This window comes from Sinocyclocheilus rhinocerous, unplaced genomic scaffold (assembly GCF_001515625.1).
Source record: "Sinocyclocheilus rhinocerous isolate Xijiao unplaced genomic scaffold, SAMN03320098_v1.1 scaffold642, whole genome shotgun sequence".
NCBI classification, from domain to species: Eukaryota; Metazoa; Chordata; class Actinopteri; order Cypriniformes; family Cyprinidae; genus Sinocyclocheilus; species Sinocyclocheilus rhinocerous.
In genome coordinates, this window is record NW_015626390.1 from 830,167 (window position 1) to 841,665 (window position 11,499).

The following is an 11,499-nucleotide window of genomic DNA, read 5'->3' on the forward strand; positions in this document are numbered from 1 at the left end:
TTTGTGTCTTAAGATAATTCATATAAATTCAAGTCAAAGTCAATAAATTCAAGACTCTTGACAAGACGAATAAAATAACATACAATTTTGTGCAGACTACACTTTTATTTGTCAGCCTCTCTCTCTTTCTTTCAGTAGCGGAAATTTAAATGTGAGATTCTGGAAACGAGATCTAAATTTAGAAATGCTTTTAAATTTAAATGCTTTTCTTTGGTCGGGAAGAAAATTATTCTAAGCGGACAGCGGGTGAACAAAGAGTTAATATATAGCAGGAGCGGGTGGGTGCGGAATAGAACCTTGCGGGAGCGGGACTAAAAAACAGTCCCGCGCAGACCTCTACCATGGCACATCCCCACAATCTAGCTGCTTTCAAATGCAAGAATATGAGTATTAAGCACAAAGGAAGTCACTATGTACAGTGTCCATTCTGGGTTAAGAAGAAAAAGTAAGTAAGTAAATAAATAAATAAATAAATAAATAAAGCAAGCAAGCAAAAAAACAAAACAAAATAGAAGCAAAGCAAAGTAAAAGCAAAGTGAAACAAAACAAAAGCAAACAAAGCAAAGCAAAGTGAAACAAAACAAAGGCAAAGCAAAAGCAAAACAAAGCAAAACAAAACAAAAGCAAAGTAAAACAAAGGAAAGCAAACAAAACAAAACAAAGCAAAGCAAAGCAACAGCAAAACAAAAACAAAAACAAATCCAAACAAGGCATCCCCATGTGTCCATCCCCACTCAAGACGCCGTGCTGCTACCAGTTACTTGGCTCAACATGCTAATGTCAATCAACACACCTTCATCTTTAGCTGAAGCTTTGGAGGTAATTCCTATTTACTTTTGTTACTTTGTTTCCTTCTACCTGGTGTTGCTGATGATTTCACAATGAGTTATTTATTTTGCGGAGGGAAGGAGGTGATATACAATCTCCGTTTATCGCTCTGGCTTAGCAGCGGTCGCAAACACACGTAACTTCTGAGCGTTCTCAGCAGTGCCCGCTGGGAGATCAAAAGGAACGATAAATTGCAGCCAGCGCAGACCAGACAGCCGGCAGAAGAGCGCGGTGGGCTTTTTGTTTACACGATGGAATTGCTTGTGTGTGTGTTGTGTTGTTCTAATGCTCTCACGCCGCCGCTGGCCACATTAGTGTGCCGGATAATTGTGTTTTCTGACATGAATAATTCAGCAGCAGGGTGTTTTTCAGGCCTCGGAGTGTGTCCGTGAGTGTGTGTCTCATCGAAGTGGCAAGGTAAGATTTCATCAAGTGCAGGATGTCTGTCAAAACACGTTTGCTCCCTTGCCGCTGTTGTCACTGTTGTCAGTTCCCGTCTTTTCTCCACAGTGGAGTTTTTGATGGCTCCCTGAGATGCCTATCACATCTCTCACATCTCTCATCTCTCTCCATCTTCTGGCCTATCCATCTCCCGCTGAGTCGCGCTCCCTCCCTCTCCTCCCAGATCCTCCCACTTTCATCATTTCTCCTATTCCTTCACCCGCACTACTGACTATCCAACAGTCCTCTGACATCCCTTTTTTCAGTTCTGAAGCACAAATGAATGGTTTATATTCAAGGCTCTCTTCCAATTTCTGATATAAACAAACCTGATGCAAATGTTAAGATGGCAAGGTGCTCCATAGTCTCAGACGTCACTGCCGTAGAGCGCCAACAGACTGTTTGAGGCCAATTTTATGCATGCGGCACACATAATGAAGCTCTTGCAAAATCCAATCTGATTAGCTTTACACAAATCCTGAGCATTTGTGTATACAGGATTTTACTGAACTGCAGAAAACAAAGCCCTATTTACAAGTTTGCAGACTTCTTCAGTGGCCTACTTCCAAAGATGAACTTGTTGATAGATTTGCCAACATGTTCTCACTCCCAACTCGTCACATATTGACGCTTGCTCAGGATCCCTTGGCGTCAGTTTTTAACGCACTGGGTACCCTTTAAGCGTATTTTTTTTCAATGTGCAGGTTACTCCATTACCTCAATTGTTTGCCTTGTGCATCAGATCCAGACGCACTTGATTCTTTGCATGCATTTGTAAAAGTAAGCACCTAACCACAACCACAATTTCTCAACAATATAAAACACGTAACAGGGCAGATAAAAGTACAGTCACAGAAATGTATTGCAAAACTGACCAGCAAACAGTATAAGTATTATAATCAACTTATGTTATATTCCAAGTCTTATGAAGCCATACAGAGTGAAACTTAAGGTTTTAATCACTCAAAATGTTAACAAAATGTTAACATTAACAAAGTCATATCTCATTCAAAAGATAAATCTTAACATTAACATGTTGCAATCGGTCACAAAACACATAAGAGTCAATGCAATTTTGCAATCAAACCTGACGTAACGCTTCTTCAGGTGGAATTTTTGATGTGTTTGTGATTTGAACATGGGAATGGGGGCCGTGATCATTTTTGGGTCTATTCCTCACGCAAATTATTGATTTGGCTTCAGAAGATCTTGAATGTTTGTCATTTTTTTAATAATAAATTGTGACTATATTTGCATACGTCTGTTATATCCTTTGTTTTATATTGACAAATGGTAAGTTTTACGGGTTGCGTTGGGTTAGGTGCTCAAAATCTAAATAGAGTAATTATACACCAATATATGATTTCTTGACTATATATTTCCAATGCCCTGTCTGTGCATTGATGTCAAAGGTATTTCTTTGAAAGTAAGACCTAGAGTACCCTGCATGATGCGCAGTGCATTAAAAAGTGACGCCTCACCAACAAAAGAGAAAAGTGTCCTGACCAAGCGTCCACATGTGACGAGTTGGGAGTGAGCACAGGTTAGATTTGCTGAGGTTCTGAGGTACAGAAAAAAACAGAAATGGAGAAAAAAATCCTTGGAAGAAACCAGGCTCAGATCAGTTCTCCTTTGGCCTAAGTGAATGCCAGAGGAGAATTGGTCGCCGCTTCTGGTCCTCCATCTGAGCCAGAGGTAAAGAGAACTGGTCCCCATCAGGCCAGAGGACACCTGGTCCCCCATCTGAGCCTGGCTTCTCCCAAGGTTTTTTTCTCCATTTCTGTCACCTGATGGAGTTTGGATTCCTTGCCACTGTCACCTTTTGGCTTGCTTAGTTGGGGCCTGAAAGACACTTAGCTTTCAGTGATTTATCGAAATGACGACACTGACACCATCAGATGAGAAGAAAACTTGATATCAGTCGTGGTACATCACACCGGCATTAGGTGGGAAAGGAAGGGTTGTAGTCTGTACAACAAAGACTTCACTAAGACTGACCCTAGAATGGGTCAAATTTGTCAGCGAGCCTCAATCTACCTGTCAGGAGCAGCAAACCAAGCAACAACTCAGTTGTTTAAAGATCAGTAATCTCGTGAGTATCTGACACTGACCATGACACACAGCACTTTGAGTGCCACATGACCTATAATTGCACTCAACTAACACCAGCCCCTCAGCCACACTCCAAGGACAGCGCTTCATCGATTCCAGCTCAACAGTCTCTTTGGAGTTCACTGAACATGCCAAAGGAAAGCAAACAAAACAAAACAAAGCAAAGCAAAGCAAAGCAACAGCAAAACCAAAACAAAAACAAATCCAAACAAGGCATCCCCATGTGTCCATCCCCACTCAAGACGCCGTGCTGCTACCAGTTACTTGGCTCAACATGCTAATGTCAATCAACACACCTTCATCTTTAGCTGAAGCTTTGGAGGTAATTCCTATTTACTTTTGTTACTTTGTTTCCTTCTACCTGGTGTTGCTGATGATTTCACAATGAGTTATTTATTTTGCGGAGGGAAGGAGGTGATATACAATCTCCGTTTATCGCTCTGGCTTAGCAGCGGTCGCAAACACACGTAACTTCTGAGCGTTCTCAGCAGTGCCCGCTGGGAGATCAAAAGGAACGATAAATTGCAGCCAGCGCAGACCAGACAGCCGGCAGAAGAGCGCGGTGGGCTTTTTGTTTACACGATGGAATTGCTTGTGTGTGTGTTGTGTTGTTCTAATGCTCTCACGCCGCCGCTGGCCACATTAGTGTGCCGGATAATTGTGTTTTCTGACATGAATAATTCAGCAGCAGGGTGTTTTTCAGGCCTCGGAGTGTGTCCGTGAGTGTGTGTCTCATCGAAGTGGCAAGGTAAGATTTCATCAAGTGCAGGATGTCTGTCAAAACACGTTTGCTCCCTTGCCGCTGTTGTCAGTTCTCTTTTTTCCCGTCTTTTCTCCACAGTGGAGTTTTTGATGGCTCCCTGAGATGCCTATCACATCTCTCATTCTTTCCCTCTCTCTCCATCTTCTGGCCTATCCATCTCCCGCTGAGTCGCGCTCCCTCCCTCTCCTCCCAGATCCTCCCACTTTCATCATTTCTCCTATTCCTTCACCCGCACTACTGACTATCCAACAGTCCTCTGACATCCCTTTTTTCAGTTCTGAAGCACAAATGAATGGTTTATATTCAAGGCTCTCTTCCAATTTCTGATATAAACAAACCTGATGCAAATGTTAAGATGGCAAGGTGCTCCATAGTCTCAGACGTCACTGCCGTAGAGCGCCAACAGACTGTTTGAGGCCAATTTTATGCATGCGGCACACATAATGAAGCTCTTGCAAAATCCAATCTGATTAGCTTTACACAAATCCTGAGCATTTGTGTATACAGGATTTTACTGAACTGCAGAAAACAAAGCCCTATTTACAAGTTTGCAGACTTCTTCAGTGGCCTACTTCCAAAGATGAACTTGTTGATAGATTTGCCAACATGTTCTCACTCCCAACTCGTCACATATTGACGCTTGCTCAGGATCCCTTGGCGTCAGTTTTTAACGCACTGGGTACCCTTTAAGCGTATTTTTTTTCAATGTGCAGGTTACTCCATTACCTCAATTGTTTGCCTTGTGCGTCAGATCCAGACGCACTTGATTCTTTGCATGCATTTGTAAAAGTAAGCACCTAACCACAACCACAATTTCTCAACAATATAAAACACGTAACAGGGCAGATAAAAGTACAGTCACAGAAATGTATTGCAAAACTGACCAGCAAACAGTATAAGTATTATAATCAACTTATGTTATATTCCAAGTCTTATGAAGCCATACAGAGTGAAACTTAAGGTTTTAATCACTCAAAATGTTAACAAAATGTTAACATTAACAAAGTCATATCTCATTCAAAAGATAAATCTTAACATTAACATGTTGCAATCGGTCACAAAACACATAAGAGTCAATGCAATTTTGCAATCAAACCTGACGTAACGCTTCTTCAGGTGGAATTTTTGATGTGTTTGTGATTTGAACATGGGAATGGGGGCCGTGATCATTTTTGGGTCTATTCCTCACGCAAATTATTGATTTGGCTTCAGAAGATCTTGAATGTTTGTCATTTTTTTAATAATAAATTGTGACTATATTTGCATACGTCTGTTATATCCTTTGTTTTATATTGACAAATGGTAAGTTTTACGGGTTGCGTTGGGTTAGGTGCTCAAAATCTAAATAGAGTAATTATACACCAATATATGATTTCTTGACTATATATTTCCAATGCCCTGTCTGTGCATTGATGTCAAAGGTATTTCTTTGAAAGTAAGACCTAGAGTACCCTGCATGATGCGCAGTGCATTAAAAAGTGACGCCTCACCAACAAAAGAGAAAAGTGTCCTGACCAAGCGTCCACATGTGACGAGTTGGGAGTGAGCACAGGTTAGATTTGCTGAGGTTCTGAGGTACAGAAAAAAACAGAAATGGAGAAAAAAATCCTTGGAAGAAACCAGGCTCAGATCAGTTCTCCTTTGGCCTAAGTGAATGCCAGAGGAGAATTGGTCGCCGCTTCTGGTCCTCCATCTGAGCCAGAGGTAAAGAGAACTGGTCCCCATCAGGCCAGAGGACACCTGGTCCCCCATCTGAGCCTGGCTTCTCCCAAGGTTTTTTTCTCCATTTCTGTCACCTGATGGAGTTTGGATTCCTTGCCACTGTCACCTTTTGGCTTGCTTAGTTGGGGCCTGAAAGACACTTAGCTTTCAGTGATTTATCGAAATGACGACACTGACACCATCAGATGAGAAGAAAACTTGATATCAGTCGTGGTACATCACACCGGCATTAGGTGGGAAAGGAAGGGTTGTAGTCTGTACAACAAAGACTTCACTAAGACTGACCCTAGAATGGGTCAAATTTGTCAGCGAGCCTCAATCTACCTGTCAGGAGCAGCAAACCAAGCAACAACTCAGTTGTTTAAAGATCAGTAATCTCGTGAGTATCTGACACTGACCATGACACACAGCACTTTGAGTGCCACATGACCTATAATTGCACTCAACTAACACCAGCCCCTCAGCCACACTCCAAGGACAGCGCTTCATCGATTCCAGCTCAACAGTCTCTTTGGAGTTCACTGAACATGCCCATGGTGCGGCCTCCTTCTCCCGCTTCTCTTTCTCTTTTTCTCTAAAGGGCGAAGGCCGGCCGTGGGCATCAAAGCTCATTTTTCTGCGGCTCCCTCAGGACCAGACTTCGGCTGTGAGCAAAGGTTAAAGCTGACGCCCCTATCAATAAGTCACTGCCTCTGACGTTCGCGCTTTCGCAAAATGTCTGCAATTCCCTCGACGCCTCGGAGGCTAATCGTATGCGTGCAGATAAATGAAAATAAATAAATAAGATCTCTCAGCACGTTAGCGGTTAGCATTGCTTGTTTTTATGTCCTGTTTCATAAAAAGGCCTCCGTTCTGTTTCTTTCTCTCCTGATGTCATTATAATAATTTGACGTTAATTGCGTTGTGCATTCGAATATCATAAAGCATAGACTAAATGCTTGGCTGTGTTTATTTATTAGACTGTAACCTGTCACTGTGGCAGAGTGTGTCACTCAGTCTTTTGATTTAGAACTTCCCCGATGATGCGCTAATAGTCTGGCACTGTGATTGGCTCACATGACAACGTTCCCATAGCATCATATTAAACCACCATGCTCTCTCTCCCTCACGCAGACCTACAAAATAGCATCAATAACCCTCCGCTGTCCTCTCTCTCTCCACTTTATTTGCAATAACTGTCAGCAGTAGAGCGATGCGTTTGTAATCTGATTTTTATGAACATACTTGTATGGACTATTGAGATCCTTTAATGCCTGAATGGGGTGCGTTGAAAAGCCGAAGCCTCCTGAATGTTAATGTGACAATAAGAGTAATGAAGCGTCCAACAGTTTATCTCTTCCCTCGCTTTCTCTCTTCCCACCCCTGTCGTTCTGATGTCTTAAACTCCAAATTTTAAGGGGGAGTTGATGAGAAATGAGGTGGAGCGGGAGACTTGGTGAAACTGTGTCTTCATTGATGGTGTCTTTAATCAAATCTTGCCGGAGCCAGAGAAAGGAAGTCAAACCTCATCTTCACCCGCTCTCAATCACCCCAAGCTTAAATAAGTCCAAAATCAATCAGCCTGTGTTTGAACTCGCTTCCGGTGATGTGTTTTTCAAGCCTCTATGAAGATGCCGCTCATCAAAACATGCTGGACTCTTCGATTGGTTTGGGTGTGTACTTTATGGTATTTTGTATCCTTTTAAGAGAAATAGCAGATTTCTTAACACTCTGCAATTGAGTGACAAAGACATAGTCCAACCCAGTCCTGTGGTAACTTCTCTGAAAAACGATGTTGTGACACTTTCAAAATGGAAAGTCTAAAAACATGTTAAATTTTATCTAAAATAGAAACACATGAATCTGGTTATGTTTTATTATGTTGGCCGTTGTATCCATCATGGCATTTCAGAAATGAAACATCCTGTAAGTTGCGCTAAATTGTTAATGCTGTATTGCAGGTGTGCCCAAACTCGGTCCTGGAGGGCCGGTGTCCTGCAGTCCAACCCCAATTAAACACACCTGAACCAGCTAATCAAGCTCTTATAGGCATACTAGAAACTTCCCAGCAGGTGTGTTGAGGCAAGTTGGAGCTAAACTCTGCAGGACATCGGCCCTCCAGGACCGAGTTTGGGCACCCCTGCTGTATTGCATTGGGTGAAAAAAAACATAGAAACTACACTAAAGTGTTAACAAGCAAATGTGAGATAAAAATGCATTTGCTGAAGCAACAGTGGCTTTTTAGCTTATTTCTTTATTTAAGCTTTAAGGCTCTTTGTGATTCGTGTTTAATGCAACTAGTAAGTGCAATGCTGTACCGGGTGCGCAACAGAGCAAGTTTACTACATTAGAAAAGCCATATAGATGGAACTGGTTATGCAATGCAAACTTAAAATTGTATTAGTTTACAAATCATGTGCTATGGTAAAAATGTTTTGAGGTCATAACATAGTATTGTGCAAGGAACTGCATGGAATTAAGTCATCATTAATTGACAATCTGCCGCTGTAATCATAATTTGCATGAAAAAGAAAAAAAGTTGTCTGTGTTTTACTGCCACTATTGTTCATTTCAGCTGGAAACTGCAGTGAAATGTGTGTAGGCCTGTAGGTACATTTTTTAATTTTTGCAAAAATGTAGGTAGAGGCACATTTTTGCAATTAGCCTGTCTTGACAGTCCCAATGAAAGCACACAATGTTGATTGAGTCTGTATTGCAATTTTGATAGGAGACATAGTTACCTTCAAATTCAGGAAGCTAGTAGCTAACAATTTAATTAACTAACTAGCGATACACATATGGACAATAACTAACTTGGACTATCTTGCTCAGCATGATTCTCTCCTTAATCTAAAAGAGCTACAACTGACTGTAGAAGAAAACCGTTAGCTCTCACTATGGTCAGCTTATGAATGCAATGCATGCTTTTGGTGCATTCAAATTTGTCTTCGGACGCATTTCTGTCAGGACCACTATAGTCAAAGATGATTGACAATTAGCATACAGTTTGGATTGGCGGTATGGTTCTGTTCTGGGCAAGAACTCCCTGCGCATCCATGCAGCCTAGCATGGATGAGAGCAGGGAGAGCAACGATAACCCCCCAGTGTAAACAGAACAGAACCAACATAAATGTATTGCAGATATCGTTAAATTTCAATAATGTTATGTACACATTTTAGAATTAGTCTGATTCAAAGGAGAATCAGAAGGCTGAATCCTGACTGACAGAGGAGGAGTTGGGGATGGAGGAGGGTAATTAGCTATTGAGCAATGCGAAAACTGCTGATAATACTGCGGGACTTTATATATGAATGCTTAGATAGGTGTCGTCTTCCCATAGGTTGATGGGGATCAGCTGAGAGTCAGCTGATGCGAGCTTGACTAACGTGACCTGCCAGAACTAACGCTACGCTAGATTTTGCAACAAATCAAGCTTGCATAGCTAGAAGCATTCATATATCAGGGTTTAGACTTCCTGTCATCAACACTGCTAAGTGCAAAGGAGGAATTTTACTGATGCTGTAAACAACAGATCACTGAGACAGCCAATGGGAACCTTCAGCACTGGCTGAATACAGAAGCATCTTTATGGAATGTCGACCAAGAAAAAAAAAATCTGCATACAAATTTCAAGGCAGCCCGGAGTTCATCTGCACTCCTGAATTATCTATTATGGAAATAATAATGACTTCAAAATGAGTTTAGGCGGGTGGCAGCTGCCTCTATGGCACACATGTGACCTAAATAGGCCAGAGGCAGGGAAAGAGTTGAAGAGGCTATTTCATGGTGCTATATGAACTCTGTGTGATATCAAGAGACCATTTATGGCTATTGTTAAGCCATTTTAAGATGGTTGCACATTTAGGTGTGTGTGGGAGTGCGAGCGTGTGACTCACCACTTCGCGGGGCAGGAAAGTGTCCTCTTGTCTGACGATGAGAAGACCTACAGTGCCTCCCATGGGAGTCGAGCGCAACAGAGCCACAACCTCCTCCTGAGTCTTACCATTCAGATCCACTCCGTTAACCTACACTCACACAACACAGAAAACATCAGAAACATGAAGATCTGACAGCCAAAGACTCCTTTTTTGTCTTAACAACAAATCCGTTTTCGTCAATGTATATTTTTCATTTTGTAAACCATATGCACTAAACCAAACACAATGATTTCTAAAACATTTTTTATATTATATAAAATAATAAATAAGTATGCACACACACATTTATTTACAGGTTAGTTTTGTATTATTTACATACTATTATAGCATTAGTATTTTTTATTTTTTTAGTTTTCATTTTTAGTTTAGGTTTTACTATTTTTGTTATTTGCTTTTGTCATTTTTATTAGTTTGTTTAATATATTTTAGATTTAATTCAGTTTTAGTTCTAGAAATTTTAGTAATTCAACTTATTTATATCAGTTAGCTGCAGGGTTATTATAGTTAACTAAAACTAAAATTAAAACCATAAAAAAGTTAACCCTAACCCTAAACATTTTAAATACTTGAAATAAATTAAACTTTAAATAAAAAAATAATAATACTAATAAAATAAAATAAAACTTTATTATTTATCTTTATTATCTTTATTAAACTTTTCCTTATTTCACATAGTTTCCGAGGCAATATTTTAAATTTTCATTTAGTTTAACTTGACCTACTATAATTAAACTAAAACTAAAACTGAAATAAAAAAATCAAAACTATATAAACATATTAAAAAAAAACTAATAAAATGACAAAAACAACAAAATTGCTAAAATTAACTGAAATTAAAAAGAAAACAAAATATAAAAATAAAAACAAATTAAAAAAACTAACATAAACAACTTTTCAATTATTTTTAGCTAAAATAACTTGCATATAATACATAATATTCCTAATATCAGAATTACTGCACATAGTATTAATATATAAATATACTGTATATATATATATATATATATATATATACACACACACACATAATTATTGATTGAACAGGTTTGAGCATCATATTAAAAACCTGTGCAAAAGTGGCACTGCTGTCAAATGTGACGTTACAGACGCTGATGTGAGTCATCTGAAAGCGTGTTTAATAAAGCAACAAATAAAACCTGAATTATATTCCGTGTAATTATATCCGATCAAGCATTACAATTAATTGCAGTCGCATTATTGTGACCATGACAACAGGAAGTACTGTCTTGATATTTCTATGGCAACATAAAGGCAAGAGGTGAAGCGAAAGCACTCTGAAAGGCCTCGACTCCATTAAAGCGATGAATCAGGGTTTGTTAAGCCAAATGGATGACGTTCTGGCTCCACGGTAGCATCTGGCATGAGAGCCTGCAGGTGTCCTGCTCCATTTCTAAATGAAATAGCCATTGTTGATTGGCTGTCACTGTAAGTAACTTTGTAATGTGATTTCGTCATTTTTATAAATTAATTTAGATTATTTTTATTTCAGTTATATCATATAGCCATATAAAATCAACATCAATATAAAAAAATATATCTAATAACTAGGGATGCACGATATTATCGAACCAATATCGGAATCGGCCGATAATGGCTTTAAATGTAAATCATGTATATATTATTATATATTACTGTCAATAACTTTATTATTGTTTATTTAATTCTAACAAATAAGTTCTTGTTAAAAACTAACC

The 11,499-nt window shown here is 39.6% G+C and overlaps 1 protein-coding gene across 1 annotated transcript in view; it reads right to left on the reverse strand.

Moving 5' to 3' along the window:
• The window catches only part of pard3aa (par-3 family cell polarity regulator alpha, a), a 481,339-nt gene that overhangs the window by 224,035 nt on the left and 245,805 nt on the right, over positions 1-11,499 (reverse strand). Inside the window, exon 13 of the mRNA XM_016519585.1 lies at positions 9,743-9,871. Within this exon, the coding sequence (XP_016375071.1) occupies positions 9,743-9,871 (129 nt within the window). The remainder of the gene's footprint in view (positions 1-9,742; positions 9,872-11,499) is intronic.